Source organism: Heteronotia binoei, chromosome 6, assembly GCF_032191835.1.
Source record: "Heteronotia binoei isolate CCM8104 ecotype False Entrance Well chromosome 6, APGP_CSIRO_Hbin_v1, whole genome shotgun sequence".
NCBI classification, from domain to species: domain Eukaryota; kingdom Metazoa; phylum Chordata; class Lepidosauria; order Squamata; family Gekkonidae; genus Heteronotia; species Heteronotia binoei.
The window spans coordinates 93,746,508-93,768,368 of record NC_083228.1 but is presented as its reverse complement, the minus strand read 5'-3'; the positions used below and the strand labels follow the sequence as shown (position 1 = coordinate 93,768,368).

Here is a 21,861-nt window from a genome sequence, read left to right as displayed (position 1 = left end):
AAAGCATCTACTGTGGTATAGACAAAAGTTTCTGTGGCTACTGCTACATTAATAAGAGCAATCTCTAACTCTCCTACCTCACCATGCACACAAAGAATGCTTATGTAGCTAAGGATCAATGACTGCAATACATGTTGGGGAAGAAAACACTCCTTCACCTTTGCACAATTGGTCCCACAGAATATCATTCTATGGCATGATACTTCGGTAGATCAGAAGGTTAAATAGCTGATATTCTCTCCCTTTTTTATTTGTTGAAATTTCTTTCCAATAGATTCCAAAGCTTAGAAGGACTGAGAAACAAGTGATCAAAATTTGCCTTACGGCAATTTCATAATTTTATACCCACACTGAATTCATTTAAAAAAAAATCATTCTGCAACCTAGGAAAAATAATAAATTGAATTCAGTGTATATAAAGTACTAAAGTCTGCCTTAATTCTACATCCCAAAATCATGTGATTCATACTATATAGCAAAGGGATTTGGACAACTGCATACAGGTGAATTTTACTGCATACATACCTACACACAAATTCTCATCAAACATTACTATCTATACAGTGTTGCTTGCTAATTCCCACAAGGGAGAATGCAAAGGAAACATCATGCCAGATTGATTCACCTGTCCATTAAGGGCAGTGAAGATGTACTGCACTCCATAAAAATTTCTTTTTAAGCCCATCAAAGTACCGAACAACCTATATTTGTTACCTCATATGCTCTTATCCTATGTGTACATCTATCCCAGTGGATTTTTAAAGTATATCTCAGTCAGACTCTTAATCAGACACCAGAAGGACTAAAACTTTATATAACCATGTGTCCCAGATTGTTCTTGCAAGCATAACTAACAGCTGCACCATACGAACAAAATTTAGACAATTTAATGGTGGAGATGAGTGAAGGATGTGGAATCCATGGATAGCAGGCAACCACTTATATGCCATTTATTTTTTCCAGATAGAAATAGACAGCACTAGGGGATGCTTCAGTTGTTTCTAAGCAACAAGTGGCATTGTTTTACTAATACTTTCTTTCACTTGCTTGTCTCTGAGGTTCTGCTTATAAGGCTACTAGACCTACAGATAGGTGTTGTGCTTGTTTATTTAAACACACAGTGCACTTGGTTTATTTCCTTAGCTTTTTTTTTAAAAAAAGTTTTACTATTATTATTAGAGTAATAATTGCTTTAAATTGCATCCTCAGCATGCAATATTTTAATCACTTTGAGAAATGTGAATCATAAGTTAATATAGAAGGTTCGAAAATTACTGCAAAACTGGTAATATTTCACCACCAAAGAAACAGTCAATATCTCTGAAGAAACAGCACTATACCAACCTTGCCATCCAGGTTTACACACAGGCTTGACTTCAACTTGCACTAAAACATCTTCAGTTGCACGTTTTTGCCCACAATCAAGAGCAGTTATCATTATCTCATACTGGTGCTGTTTATCATAACTCAGCTTTTCAGTATTTCTGATGTTACCTGCAGACACAAAACAGAATAATAAGAAGAACTGAAGAAGAATAATTGCAGATTTATACCCCGCCCTTCTTCCTGAATCAGAGACTCAGAGTGGCTTACAATCTCCTATGTCTTCTCCCCTTACAACAGACACCCTGTGAGGTGGGTGGGGCTGAGTGGGCTCTCACAGCAGCTGCCCTGTCAAGGAAAAGTCCTGTGATAGCTATGGCTAACCCAAGGCCATTCCAGCAGGTGCAAGTGGAGGAGTGGGGAATCAAACCCAGTTCTTCCAAATAAGAGCCCACAAACTTAACCACTACACCAAACAATTGTTTTAAGACACTATGCCCATGCACTTGCCATAGCAAAGATCTATACTAAGTATAGCATACAAAGTGTCTGCAGCGTACAAAAGGGCCTTTGCAAAAAGAAAGAGGTGGTAGAAAACTAGAAAACTAGCAATATAAAATGAAAGGAAAGAAATGATCTTCTCAATCATATGAACATATGAAGCTGCCTTGAACTGAATCAGACCCTCAGTCCATCAAAGTTAGTATTGTCTACTCAGACTGGCAGTGGCTCTCCAGGGTCTCAACCTGAGGGTTTTTAACGCCTATTTGCCTGGACCCTTTTTAGTTGGGGATGCCGGGGATTGAACCTGGGACCTTCTGCTTACCAAGCAGATGCTCTACCACTGAGCCACCGTGCCTCCCCAAATCACTTATTATTAGGGATGCCAAGCCTTTCACTATAGCCTCCAGGTCTTCCACCATCTTGCCCACAGGGGATGCACTGGTGTTGTGCTAGTGCTCCTACATCACTTCCAGATAAAAGTGCTAACCTCTAGACGAGGTCTGAGCCCGCTTTGCGGGATAGGGTGGGGGTATAAATAGCAAAATAAATTAAAGTCTGGAGGTCTTCTAGAATTAGAACTTATCTCTAGGTTACAGAGATCAATTCCCCTAGAGAAAATGCCCACTTTGGAAGGTAGACTGTATGGCATTATACCCCATTGAAGTCCCTCCCCTATCCAAGCCCTGCTTCCTCAGGTGCCATCCCCCAAATCTCCAGGTATTTCCCAACCCAGAGCTGGCAATCCATATGAGGGTTTATAGATGTAATTACTATTGATTTGCACTTTTAGTATAATAGATGAGTCATTCATGACTTAACAGGTGTTATAACAAACACACTGGCAAAACTATCTACTGGCAAAACTATCTACTGGCAAGACATCAAATGCTGACATTCAGAGAAACAATTAAATGTCCAATTATTTTTAAATTTCATATAGAACAGTGGTGGTGATTTCCCAACCCAGAATTGGCAACACTAATGAGTGCCATTTATTAATGACACAAACCAACAAACAAGCTCTTGAGACTGCTGAAACTCTTCATCAGACTGCATCTTTATTTTATTTTATTTTTAATAAAGAGGAAGAAAAACAGATATTTAAAGCCACAATCAAATTCTTTGCTCTTATTTGGAGAGTCATATAGACTTACATATGAAATACTGACGTACAGGGTAGAGTTGGTATCAAGCACACTTGCATGGCCATGTGGGAAGAAAATGGATGATAGAACAATGACAGCCTCCATTGTGACCATATGTCTCTCTAACACCAAACAGAACACCCAGTTGTAGGAGGCCTCATTTTGGGCAGGAGCTCGCGGGAGGAGCAGAGGTCCAGAACCTCTACATTTTATTGTGCTCTTTTTTTTCTCACCTCCCCCCCCCCCCCAAATAATTGCTTCTGGGCTTCATTGTTCAAACTCCCTGTGAGAATTTTGCTGAACTCTAAGATTTGACAAACTGTCTAATATTCCCCCCCAACAAAAAAAAATAAAAAAATGGAGAAATAACCAAAACATATGAAGGAGACAGATGGAAATCTTCATCATGCTACTGTGGTCACATAGGAAAAAGTAATTTAAAAAGTATAATGGGAGTAAGGTTTTACCACAATTATAATTCAAGAAGCATTTTAAGGTACCGTAACTGCTGAGCTGATATAATTTAGTACACCTCCCAGTGATGTCAGGGGTGTGTGGCATATGCAAATGAGTTGTGCTAATGAGTTCTGGCACCTCTTTTTCTATGAAATGACCTCTGCTTAATAGTATAGCTATGTGGATAGGAGAATATGGGAGATTAATGATTTCAGTGGTATAATAGCCATCCTTTACTGTAGCTCCATGTGAGGCTGAATGTGAAAAGTGAGCAATTAGCCATGTACAAAAAAACGGTTTTAAACCAGCCTGATTCCCAGACTCTATGGGGTCCAAATGAAAATTACTCCTTAAAAGTGTTGTTTTGAAAAAAAAATACATTTCCCATGAGAAGGAGTCAGATGTTGTCTAATGTAAACCCACTGAAGTTGCATGGGCATTACACCCTATTTTTTTTTTCTTTTAAAAATAACTCACAATGACCTTATACATGATAACTGCTACAAGACTTGTGTTTGCAAAGGTCTGGAAACAAAAGTCTTCAAAAGAAAGGGGATTGGTTGACTAAGATTAAAATGTTTTAATTTGCTTTTCAAATATTTCAAGATGTTGATAAAATGGAATAAAACTTGGAAGAATGTTAAATCAAATGGATACTATAAAGAGTCAACAATGTTCTTTATTTATAGGTACTATTGTAAATTTTTGTTTGTATATATGAATGATACCTCTATGTACAAATGACTGAAGAACTTCAAAAGACTTTCCTTTGACATTGTGTGGTTGAACTAGAAAAGTTTATTGGTGATTTAAAAAAAAAACACCTCTTTCTTCCCTTTGGTGATCAGCTTTTTAAAATGACACTATTGTGGAACCCGCTGAAAAATAAAATTCTGCAGCAACAAAATCAACTTGACAGAAGCATAAATGTGACAAATCACCTGTCCTGGTAACAAAGAAATAGCAGCATTCACAAGAAAATGGAAAGAGGAAAAAAAAACCAGGTCACTTCCACTATCTGGGGGGATAGGGAGTTTTCTCTTTCTAAAGCATTCTGTGTAATTAATGAGTTCAGCATTTTAATTCAGGCCATTTTTGCTGAATGACAGTTATTTTTCTACCTGAACCTTGAAAAGTATAATATATATTTCACATTATTTGCACTAACAGATTAAAGCTTTCTGTAGCCAAGGAAAGTTTAATCTTTCTTATATCCTGAAGCTGTGCTCATTTTAAACAGGTATTCATGTTCTTTTCAGTTTCTGAGTCCAGTGGCACTTTTAAGACTAACAAACTTCATCAGATAGACTGAAATAAAAGTTACCAGTCCATACAAATAGATAGAGGTTGACCAGTAAATTAGCACACAACATAATGAAGATGTTTTAACAGATGCAAATAGGAATAACAAGTTAAGTTTATATGGTCACCATTTGTTTGGATTTAATTTGGGGGCGGGGGAGAGAAACAAATACTATGCCAAAATTGGAGATAGTTGTGTAAATATAACCCTCATAATAATAATAATAATAAATAAATAAATAAATTTTATTTATACCCCGCCCTCCCCGCCTAAGCAGGCTCAGAGCGGCTCACAAGACATAGTGCTTCGTACCATGATACAACAATAAAATTGTGGAGTGCTAAGAGTAATTAACTGAGACCCTGTTGTTACCTTGTAGGAAAAAGACAAACAGAGGTGGTTTGCTATTGGCTGCCTCTGCATAGCAACCTGAATTACTCTGGTGGTCCCCCATCCAAGTACTAACCAGGACCAACTCCTTATGTTGGTAGCAGGGCTAGGAAATTTAATCTTTCTCCAACACTGATGTCACTACAACAGTTGCATGTGGAGGAGTGGGAATCAAACCTGGTTCCCCCAAATAAGAGTCTACACACTTAATCACTACACCAAACTGGTTCTCAGAATGGATATATACTCCCAGCTCACATGCAGTTGTTTTTACTTTGCAGCAAGCAGTTAGGCAGAAAGGAAAGGGAACTGGACGTTATTCCTCAGTGTGAAAACAGTGGAGTTGGGAGTGTTTGGTGCTTACTCAAGGCTCTGAGGCACCTGTCCTTCTGCTCAAGCCAAGCAAAGGGGCTCAGTCAGTGGGTTCCTTGACTGAGGACCCTAATTTATTTTCTTCCTTCTGCCCTTTGGACCCTTGGATCCTTGACTTCTATGCCCCTGAGCACCCCTCCCCCCTTTGGCTTAGCATCATCAGCTGCCCTTGTTGTGCCTGCCCCTCATCTTGGTTTTTCAACTCTCCACCTCTCTGCTGTGCCAGACTTCCTGTTTGCCAGACCCTTTTGCACATGGGTCCCTCAACTTCCACACCTCTGGGCACCCCCACTACTCTTATCATCAGCTGCCCTTGCTACGCCTGCCCCTCATCTTTGTTTTAGCAGGTAGATGAAAGTCAGCTAGAGTCTCATGGTGAGTTTGATGTCTCTAGCCCACAAGAGGGGGGGCATTCTACCACATCACAAACCTCATTAAATGAACTGGTTTGGTAAACAGGAAGGTTCATGAAGGTTCATGGTTTGTGAGATTCCACAAACTGCTAACTTGGACAACCTCCATTTTCCCAGGTCATACCAGATCCGAACCCTAGTCTCTGTCCCTCTTTCTCAGATTTCTGGTGATTTGATATCTTCTGTTTCAGTCTTTGTGGTTGTGGCTGGTCATATCCAGTGGTGAAATCAACCTGATTTTGTCAATACTTTCAGAGTTTCACAGACTCTGGACACTGGTAACCAAATGTTTTTTTTTTTTAAATCATATGAAAAACAATTGTGTGTTCATGGTCATGATGCCAACTCCTATTATTTGAAAACTCTTATTTAAGAGACAATGTAAGAAGACTAATTAGCGTAAGATCTCACTTGTCCTGTAGATACTGAATTCCCATTTCAAACTGCAATGAAACCTCAAAAGGAAACAAAGTTTACATAAATTGTGCACATATAAATTTTATGTTACCCTTCTTGATTTGTGTACACTTGGTAGAACATGTATTTATTATCATCTTATTTATTTGGTATCTTAATTTTCTTAACATTTCCTTTTATGCATAGTCCTTTGTGTCTTCTGCCCCCTCCCCTTTTCTATTGTTTTACTCTGTGATATGTGGGAGCAATTTCCCAAGCACTGCAGTTAGTTTAATCAACATCTGCAGATTTCAGGAACTTGCACGGCATACTAACTGTCCCTTAAGTCTTGGAAATCATTAAACTGTGCATTACAGCTGTTTAAGATTTAAATTCCATTAAATCCTTTTACAAGGGTGCCTCAAAAATTCTGACAGTTTTTATTAAATGTCTGGAAGGTTTTTAGAGATATTTTAAATACTTCTTGATCACAATTTTTAATTTATGTCAGAATTATTCTGCATGTAGTTAATTCTCAAATATCTAGCATTGTGCTACATATAGACTCAGCCACAGTCATGTTAAAAAAATGAGCTTAAAACTTAGTTTGTTCTACTCACACAATCTAGTCAATCTTAAAACCAAGAAATTAAGTTCAAAGAGTGAAAAATCAAAACTATTGCAGGTAAACATTCTTAAAATTGTAACATACTTGAGACAAGAAAATTAATGACTGACTACAACACAGTCTGATAGACTTGCCAGTCTTCAGGCCCTGAAATAAGCCCGAAGGCAAACAATCTCAAAAAGCTGCATAGTATTTATAGCAGTTAATGAAAAAACTTAAAATTTATTACATATGCTGACCCCTTGAACACCTTCAATTTGAGCACTATACATAGAACTTCCGCTTCCAATATTACAAAGGCTCAATAAAGACTTAATGAAGTCAGTTCTTGTCCAAGTAGGATACAGACGTTGTTCCAAAAGAGTCCATACAAAGTCCCAAAGTCCAGCCTAGGATGTACCAGTGCAACAGTACACCGGTAAGTATCTGTTTCAAGTCACTTCATCAGGCGCATGCGTACTTCAGAGAATGATAAACCAAATCTGGCAATTACATACCGTAATTCACAAAAAGTCAAGCATCAATAGCTGACGTTCCACAAATACTACGCAGCTTTTTGTGGTTGTTTGCCTTTTGGCTTGTTCCGGTGCTTTTGTGTACAACCTTCCTGTTATTTCTGTAGTCCTCAAGTCCTGGCAGCTGATATCCCAGTTTTGCAGGCTCCTCCCCACCACCAGCCAGCTTTATTAAGGGACACACACACACACACACACACACACACAGTGGCCACCAAATTAAGCACAGTTCACAAAGCCATACTTTTGTGTTCTCACTGGGGCAATTTACTCATGGGAGTTGTTAAATGTGACTGTCTGCTGTATTTCAACCAACTTCTTCAGACAAACACAGAAGAATGAAAGTAAGGAACAAAGCAATCTAGGAAGTGGAGTTTCCTTCATCCTATAATCAGGTTCTAGTTTACTCTTTACTATCTATTTTACTATGGAAACCAGTCATTTACATTTGTCCCCCTGCTTTGGTTGACTTTCTTTTCTCCACCTCTAGACACCATAAAATTTGACAGTGGTCTGGGTATACAAACAGTACAAGATAGGAAAACATTGAGAGAGCTGGCCCAGAGAATTGCCAAGAGTTGACTGTCGGTGCGGGAGTTAGCAGAGTGAGCTTGGTGACCTGCCCGACACAGGGCTCCAGGAAAGAAATCAGCCAGACACCTGCAACTAGTGCCAAAATAGTGTATTTACAGGTATATACAATAAGTGCTCACTAGTGCAGTCCAATATCTTACTCTAACAGACAAAATGCTCCGCCTACACACCAACTCTCAAAGAGAGACCTGTGTGGTCCACACACAGTCTTCTTATAGTTCTACCAGCCAATCCTGGCTGGGCACTGTCATGCTGACTCAGCAGGTTTCTTCTCTTGGCTTCTGCCGGCTCAAACCGGCCTGCTGATAAGGTCATTGTGACCTAGCATGCCTGCTAGATCACCAGCGGTCAAAACATAGCTGTCAGACTGGGTGCAGATAGATTCATTACACCAACACACTTCCTAATCTATTGAACCCAGTACACCCAACCACTGTACACAGTTTTCATGTTCACATGCAGACAGTAACATACATTTTCATATTTACACATTCATCATTACCAGTCCAGGAACTCGTCTGGGTGATAGAAAATATCATCACTGTCCTGGTCAGCCAGCTCCTTCTGGCGTTTGGCTTCAGCCTCCCTGTTCTTTGCCTCGCACTCTGCCACCCAGGCCTTCCACTTCTTGGCCTTTTCTTTCAGCATTTCTTCAAACCCAGGTGGGTCTGGTTTAACTGTCAGAGTGACATAGGGCACCTTATACCTGGCAGGAGGTTTGCCTTTTGTGGTTCTAGCAGACACCCGTGGCTCTGTGCTAGGACCGGCCTTGTCTTCTTCAGGCTGATCTGTTCCCACCTCCTGGGCTGGTTGTTCTGCCCCTGTGATTTGAGGTTGCACCTCCTGACTTTCACACTCCACCTCCTGACTCTCCGTCTGAGGCTCTCAACCACCTTGGAGCTCACGTTTCTCTGAGCCTCTGCTTGCCAGTTCCCGGCCGGGAGAATGTTCCTGCTTAATTACCCTGGGCAGGACTCCAGCATCATTATCAGTAATTGGCAGGAGTACAAATTCTCTCTTATCAGAGTGTAAGTGAGGCCAGCTGGACTGCTCGTTAAACTGGGCAGTTTGACTGAGGATTATTTTCTTTCTCTTATCGCAGAAGCGATAACACCTGGCCTCTGGCTTGTAGCCCAGAAAAGTCAGGCTCTCTGCCCGGACATCCCCCTCCCTGCTGCTCTCGGAGGGGATGCCAACCCGAGCCTGTGTCCCAAAGACTCTCAGAAATTTCAAATCTGGATACCTGTTATACAGCAACCTATAGGGCAAATTATTTACAGGCTTACACCAAACACGGTTATGTATAAACACAGCACAGTACATGGCTTCTGCCCAATAACAAATTGGTAACCTTGCATCTTCAAGCATGCTGTACATTATCGTTTGCAACACAGCTCCTGTGCGCTCTGCTAGCCCATTGTCTTTCCCATTTTCTTGGGGCGTGGCTGGGTTCACTAAACGGTGGGCAATGCCCTTGTTCTCCAGCCAACATTTCAATTCATTTGATAGGAATTCCCCCCCTCTGTTGGTCTGAATAGCCTGGAGGTTCACACCTAATTGTCTCTCAACTGCTTTGACCCATTTTGTGAACACCTTGTGCACTTCAGATTTATGCACCATGGCAAAGACCCATGAGTACCTCGTATGGTCGTCTGTGGCCACTAAGCAGTACCTCCTCCCCGACAGACTTTTTGGCAATGGGCCAATCACGTCTAAGTGAACTAGCTCTAGGGCACGCTTGCTTTCTCTTGTGCTTTGCTTAGACACGGCACATGCCCTGCTTTTGGTCTTCTTGCAGACCTGACAATCCAAGTAACATTTACAAGGTTTCACTTTTAGACTTGGCACCAATTCCAGGGTTTTTTTCAACGCTCTAAACCCGCAGTGCCCCAGTCTCCGGTGCAGTAAATGTATACACTTATTGTGCACAGGCTCATTTGACACCTGTGCCACCTGGGCACATTCATTCTGGACCACATATAGTTTACCTTCTCTTTTTCCAGTTACAAGCACCTTTCCCCCACCTCCCAGGATTTTACAGCAGGTCCTTTCAAACCTCACCTGGTATCCCTGGTCAATTAGCGTGCTAACACTTAGCAGGTTTGACTGTAGTGTGGGTACACATAACACATTTTGCAAAGTGCAATTTAACACAGGAAACTTCACATTCCCTGAGCAAGTAGCATTGGCAATGGTCCCGTTAGCTAATCTAACATGCCTGTGTTCAGGAATGTCAACATTGTTCAACAACTCCTTCTTGCAGCAGAGATGGCTCGTTGCCCCAGAGTCTAAAATCCAAGCAAACCCTGTGCTCTCTACTGCAGACATGACCAGCCGGGCTCCTTCCTCACACGGGCTGGTGGTCCTCCACTCTCGCTGCCTCCATCCACGCCGCTTCTTCCCCCTCTCTGGGCAAGCTCGAAGCAGGTGCTCTGGCGACCCACAGCCATAGCAGCGTCGGACTGCCATTGCAGTTGGCTCCTCTTTCTCAGCCTTTGGCCGTCTGCCAGCAGCAAAAGCTGGCTCACTCTTGGCTGTCTTCCCGGACGGGCCGATAGCCGCACGCTCCTCAACCCCCGGACAGCTCACTGCCGCAATCCTCTCTTGGAAATCAAGCAGGTGGGCACAGACGTACTCCATTGTCAGGGTCGCTACGTCCACTGTCTCCAGGGAAGTTATCAAGGGAGTAAACTCAGGCGGCAACGATGACAGTAAAATGTAAACTCTGTCATCTGGAGCTACAGTCTTGCCTCTGGCCTCAAGCTCAACGAAACAGTCCGTCAGCTTCTTGATGTGATCTTTCACACACCCTCCAGCTGGCATAACAGTGCGAAACATTTTCCTAGTCAAGGCCATAAGGGAGCCAGCAGTGGTACTAACATGAACCCCACTGAGCGCATCCCAGGCAGCCTTGGGAGTGTCCTTCCCACGCACATATACTAGCTGGTCATCTCCTATAGCCAGCACGATGTTTGCCAGTGCCTTATCGGCTAACACAGTCTCGGCAGGAGATAATGCTGCAGGGGGATTACTCACAAACAGCCATTGCCCTTCACGCTTGAGGTAGTGTTGCATTCTCAGGCTCCACACCGCGTAGTTGGCTGAATTGAGCTTCTCAACGGCCACTGCAAGCTGCTGCTGAGCCATGATGCCGACTCCTCCACACAGCTGGCTGCCGTCGTCCCTCTGGCTCTCAAAACGAGATAGCTGGTGCTGCTTTGTCTTTCAACCGGCGTTCCTCGCCTCCGGCTCTTTCCAAACTCTCGGTCAGCTCAACTCTCACGGTGCTCCTCCGCGCAGCGGAACCGCCCTGGGCCCATAACCCTGTCGGTGTGGGAGTTAGCAGAGTGAGCTTGGTGACCTGCCCGACACAGGGCTCCAGGAAAGAAATCAGCCAGACACCTGCAACTAGTGCCAAAATAGTGTATTTACAGGTATATACAATAAGTGCTCACTAGTGCAGTCCAATATCTTACTCTAACAGACAAAACGCTCCGCCTACACACCAACTCTCAAAGAGAGACCTGTGTGGTCCACACACAGTCTTCTTATAGTTCTACCAGCCAATCCTGGCTGGACACTGTCATGCTGACTCAGCAGGTTTCTTCTCTTGGCTTCTGCCGGCTCAAACCGGCCTGCTGATAAGGTCATTGTGACCTAGCATGCCTGCTAGATCACCAGCTGTCAAAACATAGCTGTCAGACTGGGTGCAAATAGATTCATTACACCAACATTGACATGACTAAATGGTTAACAAGATAACATATCCTCAAATTAGGTGACTATTTAAAAAAAAATTGTTGAATTCTGGCTGTCCCTCTGGTTTTGAGAGTCCTTAACATGATAGCCATGGCTAGCCCCATTTTGCTGATGTATATGTATATATACTGGTAACTGTAATCAGATGTTTACAAGAGTACATTGGTGACATATCTCCCATTACACTCCCATTATGCTTACGCTCCCTTTGGTCATCCTCTAGAAGCCTTTTGCAGGTGCCTGCCCACAGGATGACTCAGATAGATGCCAACACAACATGCAAAGCTGAATTATTTTGGTTGGCATTTTTTATTAGGTGTGGTGATAGCCACGGATTTTAATGCTTTAATATTTTAATGTTGATATTTTATATTTGTTATTTGTTTTATGTTGTTTTTACCATATTGATTTTAATGTTATCAGTAACTGAGAGACCCTTTGGGTGAGAGGTGACTAAAAGATCTAATAAATAAATAAGGGATTTGAAATCACCTACTTTGTTATGATTTCTCCCTTTTCATGATTGTATTTTAATTATGTGGAAGGAAAACATGCTTTTAATGGGGGGAAATATATTAAGGTATTTCCAGAATTTATATGAAAACCTTTTATTTAAAAACTAGACTTCTCTCCTACAGGGACAGATGTGGATTTTGTAAAGAAAAAATTAGCTCTACCAGGGAAGAATGTTATCATAATTTCTCATATTCTACTAAAGTTGGGGGCAGCCCATGACTATGTAACCTTCCATGGCACCTAGCACAAGTCCCTAGTTATGAGCTGAATTTTAACTCAGTCTGTGAGGCCCCTTTCCAAAGCTCTCTCAGGTCGATGGCAATCATTCCATCAACTTTCCATTGACTTCAGCCAGCTTGAAAACAGCCTCCAGAACAATATCTGAAACTAGTTCGTTCTTGTGACAACTAAATAGCTAACAACTTACCTGTCTCTCAAGGTCTAGCAGACTGGCAGTCACTTTAGCCATTAAAAAAAAATCTCTGCACAGTTGGCCTACATTATAAGCGCAGTTTCACTCTGCACAGTGCTGTTAATGAACACAGTCCCAATGATCATATAAATCTTAATATCCCCTACAGCTAAATAAAATGTTGCAAGCTGATACATCTATGCAATACAAGGTGGTGCTCTAGGAAACACTTTTACTCTTGTGCGGGAGACTGTTAGAGCCATGAATTGCTTAGGAAAATGGAAATATTGTCCTGCTATCACTGATGCACAGACTTATAAGGAGATTGTATGTGAGATTAGAAAGAAAACAAGGCTGCCCAATTCTCCTAAATGTTAGGTAATGTTCATGAATCCATAGCACATAAGAAAATACAAGAACAGCCCTCACTAACTATTATAGAGCCACTAGTGGCTGAATCTATCTATAACCTTACTGGGTTAAAATCCTGGGTTCAGATTCATGGCATTAATGCTGTGGAATATGTTGCTCTTGCCCCCTTTTTTCAAAGGAGGCACAAGGCAGGATTGGCCAGTGGTTAGATAGCAACAAGTACTCTCCCTTCCTCACAGGCAAGCCTTTTGTCACTGGCACTGTCTCACCTACCCTCCCATGTAATAGTGCAGGATTAGTCAGTTGCTATTAAGGGCCAAACAGGATTTTTTTTTTGGGGGGGGGTCCCATGATTTGCTTGGAGAGAAACTTTTTTCCCCTTTCCTGCTTCACAGTGAACCTGAGGGAAGGAATGCTTCATTAACTAGGCCTGGTTGTTAGGGTTGCCAAGTCCAGTTTAAGAAATATCTGGGGACTTTGGGGGTGGAGCCAGGAGACATTAGGGGTGGAGCCAAAATCAAGGCTGTAACAAGCATAATTGAACTCCAAAGGGAGTTCTGGCCATCACATTTAAAGGGACGGCACACCTTTTCAATGCCTTCCTTCCATAGGAAATAATGAAGGATATGGGCACCTCCTTTTGGGGCTCATAGAATTGGACCCCCTGGTCCAATATTTTTGCAACTTGGGGGGTATTTTGGGGAGAGGCACTAGATGCTTTACTGAAAATGTGGTGCCTCTACCTCAAAAAACAGCTCCCCCCAGAGCCCCAGATACCCACGGATCAATTCACCATTATTTTCTATGGGAATAAATCTCCCTAGGGAATAACAGAGTTCCCAGCAGACATTTCCCTCCCCTCCCCCCGCTTTCTGATGACCCTGAAGCGGGGGGAGGGCCTCCAAACCGGGGGATCCCCTGCCCCCACCTGGGGATTGGCAACCCTACTGGTTGTACATGGTCAGGCCACAGCTAGTTGGCAGAAATGGGGTTGGTTGCTCAAATTAGGTAAAGAGAATTGGCAAATGCCCTGAGGCATCATTCCTGATGGAAGGTGCATCTGAAACAGACTATTGCATGCTTTATGGTTGGATGTGTTGGGAAAGAGGGCTGTTGCTGCTGATCAGCACTTTCCCAAACCTGATAGGGACCTTACAGCATGTCAGGGGAAGTGGATGATACTGAGACGTTGTTCGCACTCAGAGCATTTGAACGTGAGGACAAGCAAGGCTGACCAAGTTTGGAGCCAGGATAGACCTGCCCATGGTTGTTTACCTAGCATAGCCCACCCATGTGATAGATTATGGTATAAGCAATGATGCTCGATCAGCTATTTAAATAAATAAAGCAACATCTGTCTTGTCTTCATCTGGGGGTGCCTTGGCAAAAAAGACATGCTTAAAAGTGAGACATACTGATTTTCTTTTTTGTTGTTTCTATCTCTCTCAGCATGTATTGATAGGACAAACTGGTTTCTTATACTTTTGGTCTTAAACTTCAACTGAAGATTTCATTTTTGTAATTGGGTCTATGAGTCTTGGTACCTACCGAATTGAATGGTGTTTCAGAATCTAGATTATCAGCTTGAGTACATTGTTTAGAAAGTCAGAGTTTAAAAACAAGGAAAAGAGCTAATAAAAAAATGTGAGAGAAGAACACACTTTTCCCCATGTGTTATCATTTCTGATATAACTCCAGGGCCCCTAAAGCTGGAGGGTGTGTATGTATTTTGTTTTACTCCCAAAAATCTACTGGATCTCCCATACCTTTTCATGGATCTTCCATACCTTTTTGAATTGTCAAATCTGGTTGGCCAGAAAGGCAGAATATAAAGGTACATACATACATACATGAAGGATTCTGTCAATTTACAAAGCAATATTTAAATACTTTGCGTTATATTTGTTTTTATTCAATGTGAAAGAACTAGTTACAAATAATGTCCTTTGAGGCTTCAAATGGTATTTCTGAAATTGAAAACTCAAGTTATTTTCTCTCCCTACAAATTTGGAGAAAAAATCAGTAAGAAATGTAAGAGGAATAATGTGCATATGCCACATAGCCCCACTTGTCATTAGAAAACACCGTATCCAAGCTCTCCCTCCAATAAAGAATTTCTACACTAACTAGCACTCATTCACTTAAACTCAATTTCAGTCATCTTTATTGCCCCCCTATATACACTGTTCAAAACATTTGCCTTCAGGTCATGGCACTGAAATGAGGAGAAGGATTCAATTTACCATCATTTGCATTTTACTGATGCTAACAGGTCATTATCCTCTGTAAGGAAAAGCCCTCTACTTTTCATACATATGGACATCGTGATCACCAGTATGGTTGCCAGGGTGCCTGGAATTTTGACTCGCACACATCTGCTCTAAGAAGTGGACTTTGCCCATAGTTTCTAAGGCTTATGTGGATACTATAAGCCTCAGCTTTGCAGCAGCATTCTACATCTCTGGATGGGTGTTAGCCAGAATTACAGACGAGTTTCCAGCTGCTCCTTGTGTGCCCAGTCTTGGCCGCTGCAGTGGAAGAAGCCATGCCACCATGTTTCCAGCCTGTTTCCATGAACCAAAGGCTAACACCACCAGAATCCATCTTGTTTTCCTGATTCCATATCTAACAGCTGCTTCAATTTCTGCATAAGGCAATCAAGCTTATCCAGGCATGGATCCTGCCAGACCACTCAAGCCTTTGTCTAACGAAACCCAGGATAAAGACTGGTGCCAGGAAGAAGACTAAGGAAGAGGAAGACCATCTTCAGCCAAAAGCCAAGTTCCATTGTAAACCGGGTGTTACCTAGGCCAACATTTGATTCTCTATTGTCACCTTTTTAGATAAGTCCATTTAATCTTAAGTGTTCCCAACCCAGTAATCACTTCTATTCTTCTTCCCAACTGTCACTTTGGAGCCTCCCCCTGGTCCATTTCAACCTGAAAGTTCTTTCAGGTATTCAGGATCCAGGCAAGTCCATTGGTCAAGAGCAAGCACCCAATTAGGTGCCACCAATGAACTTTCTATTGGCTACTGCAGTAGTCCAGCCCTTACAGTCACTGCAGAGCCTCCCCTTTCTCCTCCCTCATACCTCCCAGCCCCTGAGGGTCTAAGGTAGTCTATTTAACCTCTGACCCAACTCCACTCATGTGTGCATCTAGCAGTACCCTAGTTCCGCTGTCTAGATCCATCCCCAATTCTGGCCACAGTTTTGGGTCCATTTTCTCCGTCCTCTTTTGTCACCATTGGAGCCTTCCTTGAAGACTATGATAGGTAAATATCACCCTGTTTGTCTACCCATGTGTTGTCTCTATATCTCTCTCTATATTTCCTAGGACTGTATGTATGATTGTATGAGTATTCTATCTTGTATGTATGCCTATATTTTCTAGAATAAATTGCAATTGTTTTACTTAATTGGAGTCCCCAATATTTAAGCATTACTCTCTGGTTGGTTAATCTTGTATACATTGGGAAAACGATCTCTAATGAGCCAGGTGTCCACCTGACTAATTCCCCAACCTCGTTTTGAGGGCATTTTGGCTTACACCTCTGACACTCAGCTGTGCATTATGAGACAGCAGCTAAGATAAAAACAGACCCTGTCAAATGGGAGAGATGCTTCCTTTAAGCAATGCAGCATGAAACAGCTGCTGAAAAAAAGCAGAAGCTCTGCATTTGGAACTTCAAAAATGTTCATGTGAGAGATGAGAGAAATATGAAATTATTCAGCTGGAAGAAATCTGTTATTGCCTACTCTGTCACAGAGAGCATAAATGGCTCTTGCTGAGTTTCACATAAACAAGCAAATTGACATTTTAATTTGAAGGAAATAAGGCTTTTTGTCCAAGGCAATATCTGAATTTTTTAAAAAAAATATCTAAAAGCATTTCCACATTATCAAAGAATCAAATTCAGTAAAATTGTGTACAGTCCTGTAAAAAACTGTGGCATTCCCTTGAGTTTCTCAAAAGACAGCAGCACCCAAATTGAACTTTCTTGCCTCCATACTTTCCACAGCAGTTTATTGAACTTCCCAAAATGCTACTCCTGGGGTCACAGAGGACCCTAAGGAACACCATGGGGTGATCTGCATTGGTAGAAATTGCCAGTGTAGTCAGGATCCAACTAATGTGTTCACAGCTTTCTTTTCTTTTCATTCAAGGAGATACATGATTGAAAGGTAGAGTTGACAAGTTCCAGGCAGGACCTGGAGATATTCCAGAATTACAAATTACCCTCAGACTACAGAGATCAGTTTCCTTGGAGCAAATGACTGCTTTGGGAGTGGACTGTATGGCATTATACCTTATTAAAGTCTGCCCCCTCCCCAAATCCTGCTCTCCCCAGGCTCTACTAGGAATTTCCCAACCCAGAGTTGGTAACCCTAGGGAGTATATTGCATGCCAGAAAAAATATAGAACTAAAGTTATTGAACTGGCCATAGGAAGGGAACATGGAAAACTTTAGAGGTGTTCACCTTTTAAAAAGGAATTTATGGATGCTTGACAGCTTCAGTAGCCCCACAGTGAAACATAATCATTAATGATGTCAGAGGAAGCATCTGGTAAAGTGCACCTTTTATTTAAGTTTCACATCTTTTATTTAAAACTTTCACACACACACACACACACAGAGGGAGAGAGAGAGAGAGAGTTCTATCTGAAAAGACCTTAAGCCACTGCTCGTCTAAAATATCACAATTCAGGTCAGACTCTTCTGAATGTGTGCTAGCTATTTCTCTTTCTCTGAAAGAAATGCTGCCAAGAGGTCCCCTAATATACCATACAAAGAAGAACTATTTTTGAACTGAATATTAAGTATTTTCTAATGCTTTCTGGCACGATCCAAGTTTTTCTGGAATGCTTTACTGATGTCTATCTGGGTTAAACTAACTTTAGGCTGTATTCAACTGGTAACTAAGGTAGCAAAAGCCCAGGATACAAGAAACCCAGTGTAGACTAGAGATAGGCCAGGTAGGCAGCCGCCTAGGGTGTCATCTGGCCTCAGGGGTAGTGGCAGCCCGTCCCTGCATACAACACCTTGCAGTGCTGCCCCACCACCCCTGGTGCCCCTTTCCCCACTGCCACCATGCTTGACTTTGCTACTGCCTGCCTCTATGCTGCCCTCCTCCACCTTGCCAGGAGTGTAGTGAGAGGGTGGTGGGGAAGGGGCTGAGCGAATCACTCACTTCTTAGTTTCCCTGCCCTGGAAGGCTGAGTGGGGGCAGTGAGGTGGCAGATGCACTTCAGCCTGCCTCCCTTGCCATGCCACCACCCCTCATGGAGAGATGCAAAGTGCTGCTGGCAATGTTCCTAGACATGGCACTACTGGTGGTCATGAGAGTGGGTGGTTTGGGAAGCTTCTGCTCCTTATGGCTTTTTTCATGATGGAGCCTTCTTCTATTTTGTCTGCCCTCCCTTTACTATTGTAGCAGCTCTTGGAAAGCAGAAATCCACTTGCTGGGGTGCCTTGCAAAGGAATAGAGTGGCGAGATGGATTGTGCTGCTGAAAGGGCTTCTTAGAATCATAGAGTTGGAAGGTTTAGTGTTGCCTCTTTCTTTAGTGTTGCCTCTTTCTCATGAGTCAGTCATGCAGGGCTAAGTCCTCTCTCTCAGGAGGGAATTGTCCTTTCTCCCTCCTTCACACCTGGACCTGTCTTTTTTCAGTTTTCCCCTCAACCCACAAGCTGTTGCAGCGTCCTCAGGTGAGTGAAGGGTGGCCTGGCCTCTTTATTTATAGACAAGAGCAACAGCTGGGGATAATGGTGGTGAGTGAGTGGGGAGGTATACAGTGGCACCAGGACAGGTCGCATTGTGCAGGGGGAGAAGAGAGTGACAGGCCTTGTGGCTGCTAGCCCTAGAGGGACAGAGTCTTCTCTTCCCTTTCTCCCTCCCCCCAAAGGCAGGCAGACCTTCCATGGCTTTCAGTGTGCCTCCTTGCTGGAAAGAGCGTTGCTGTCATTTCCTTGACAATATTTTCTATTATTATACACACATGCACAGAGTCCCACCCCTTCTTTAATTCTCTGCCATGTGAAAGCATGCTTTCCTTAAAAAACAACAACCTTGGATTGTGAACTGGCCTTTTGCAGGAGAGGGGCATTCAAATGCTGCTCTATAGTCAGCCCTCTGCCATGAAACCTGGTTGTGGTTCTTAAGCCAGTTCCTCCTTTTTTTAAGCCAGTTACTTTCTCCATCTGTCCTACCTCACATGACTGCTGTGAGGATAAAATGAAGCAGAACAAAGCATTTATGGTACTCTGAGCTTCCTGGTGAGATGAAAGAACTACTTGGAAGAAAGCAGTATGTCTGCTTGACAAGATAAAATAACAGTGTCTCTACTCATAGGAGCTTACAGCCTGAATTACAGGAGTGGGGGGAAGCATCAGCAGCTATTGGGAGGCAAAGATGATAAGGATGAATGTAAGCAAGTGCACATGTACATGCACTTATATGTACTTGGTTCTCCCACCACTACAATGAAAATCAAAGCTGCAATTCAAGGTATACTTTTGGTGGGTAGCCATGTTGGTCTGGAGCAAATAGAACAAAGTTTGAGACCAGTGGAAACTTTTAAGACAATGAAGTTTAAAGTCTGGAAACCACTGCTATGGGATAAGTCATGATCTACAATATGATGGTGGTTTTCTTTTGTTTCAATGGAAGTGTCAAATAAATTCATGTGAATCCATTTAAAGATCATCTAGAACCGAGCCATCCAGCAACAAAGGCCTGGACAAGTCAGTTTATTATTAGGAAAAATCATCTCAAGAATACCCTACTAGAACTGCACAATCTGCCCTAGCAATTTCCTATAGTATTCGGTATAAATGTAAGGAAATTTAAAATTGAAATTTAAAAAATAAAAATGTAAGAAGGTTTGAGTTTTGTGCTCTTTAATTTTTCTACATTTCTTCTGTTTTTTTTAAAATTGGTTTGGGTGAGGGTCCAAGTAAGCAGCCTTGCCTAGGGCACTAAAAAGCCTGGCACTAGCCCTGGTGATTCCTCCACTGGAATAAAAATATCTTTCTACAAGTAATTATATTTACACTAATTTACAAAAGGTGAACATGTAGTTTTATAACAGTGCAATAGCAAGCACTCACCATTCCTGTCGATGGCAAATGGAACATTTGTTGTGACGATTTCATAATTACAGATCTGGCTGTACTGAGGAGAACAATCCTCATCCATAGCTTCCACCTGTAGTATGCTGTCATAGATCTTTCCCTCTGTCACAGTGGCCTTGTAGGATGCTTCTTTAAATGTGGGTGCAAATTCATTGATATCCTTTACCTGGATATGAACCACAGCCCTAAAATATGAAGACAGATGAGTTTGATTTTTATCATTTAATGAAAATAACCATTTAGTTTCAAAAACCTACTGTGAACATTATGGTTTAAAACTGACTTATGTGTTATATTGTTAATAATTATCCCTGCTGAAAGCTTACAAGTCATGCACACACATGTAAAGAAGGGATTTTTTAAAAAAAACCCCACAAGATCCATGTATATGTGAACAAGTGCAAGAAAAATTGAGGGAATTGAAGTGCAGGCTTTGAATTGTGTTTTTTTCAAGGGACTCATTGCATTACGTGATATTCTGTTTCACTGCTCTGTTTTATTTTAATTATTAAGTATTCATACATGACAATTTTTATGTTAAAGAAAGATGTGCTAGATTTCACAAAGATAGAGGACACAGAGAAGCTATTCGTTTTCTCAACAGTTTAATCAATAATAAGGCAGTGGAGATCTCCTAGGGTTGCCTACTCCAGGAATAAGAGGACAAGTCCTCTTGTGGATTCAAAACTGATTAATTAACAGGAAACAGAGAGTGAGTATAAATGGGCAGTTTTCACAGTAGAAAGTGGTAAGCAGTGGGATACTGAAGGACTTGGTACTATGTCTGGTACTTTTTAATTTGTTCATTAATGATTTGGAGTTGGGAGTAAGCAGTGAAGTTGCTAAGTTTGCAGATGGCACTGTTGTTCAGGGCAGTGAAAACCAGGGAGGACTATAAAGCACTCTAGAAGGATCTGTTGTGGCTGGATGAGTAGGCATCAATGTGGCAAAAGAGATTCTACATGGGCAAGTGCAAAATAATGCACACTGGAGCCAAAAATCCCAACTATAAATATACGTTGGTGGGGTCCAAATTGGTAGTAACTGACCAGGAGAGAGATCTTAGAGTCATGGTAGATAATTCACTGAAAATATCAACTCTATGTGTAACTGCAATAAAAAGAGCAAATGTTATGCTGGGGATTATTAGAAAGAGAATTGAAAACAAGAAGATTGCAGTATTGGAAAAGGTGCAAAAAAGATAACGTAAATGATTAAGGAAACAGAACACTTTCTCTATGAAGAAAGGTTAAAGAGGTTAAGGCTGTTTAGCTTGGAGAAATATGACTGAGGGGTGACATGATGGAGGTTTACAAAATTATGCATAGGACAGAGAAGGCAGAGAAAGAAATACTTTTCTCCATTTCTCACAATACAAGTACTTGTGAACACTCAATGAAATTGATGAGCAGTAGGTTTAGAACAGATAAAAGAAAGTACTCCTTCATCCAAAGAATAATGAACACATTGAATTCACTGCTGCAGGAAGTAGTGTGGTGACAGCACAAGCATATACAGCTTCATGAGAGGATTGGATGAACATATGGAGCAGAAGTCCATCAGTGGTTATTAGCCACAAAGTACAGATAGAACACTGTGTTTAGGGCAGTGATTCTTGGTGTATTCTTGGT

The 21,861-nt window shown here is 41.9% G+C and overlaps 1 protein-coding gene across 1 annotated transcript in view; it reads right to left on the bottom strand.

The window, feature by feature from the left end:
- CLSTN2 (calsyntenin 2) overlaps positions 1-21,861 on the bottom strand; it is a 715,214-nt gene that overhangs the window by 146,170 nt on the left and 547,183 nt on the right. The window contains exons 4-5 of the mRNA XM_060242174.1: positions 20,207-20,415; positions 1,345-1,494 (exon numbers count right to left, since the gene is read on the bottom strand). Of these exons, the coding sequence (XP_060098157.1) occupies positions 1,345-1,494; positions 20,207-20,415 (359 nt within the window). The remainder of the gene's footprint in view (positions 1-1,344; positions 1,495-20,206; positions 20,416-21,861) is intronic.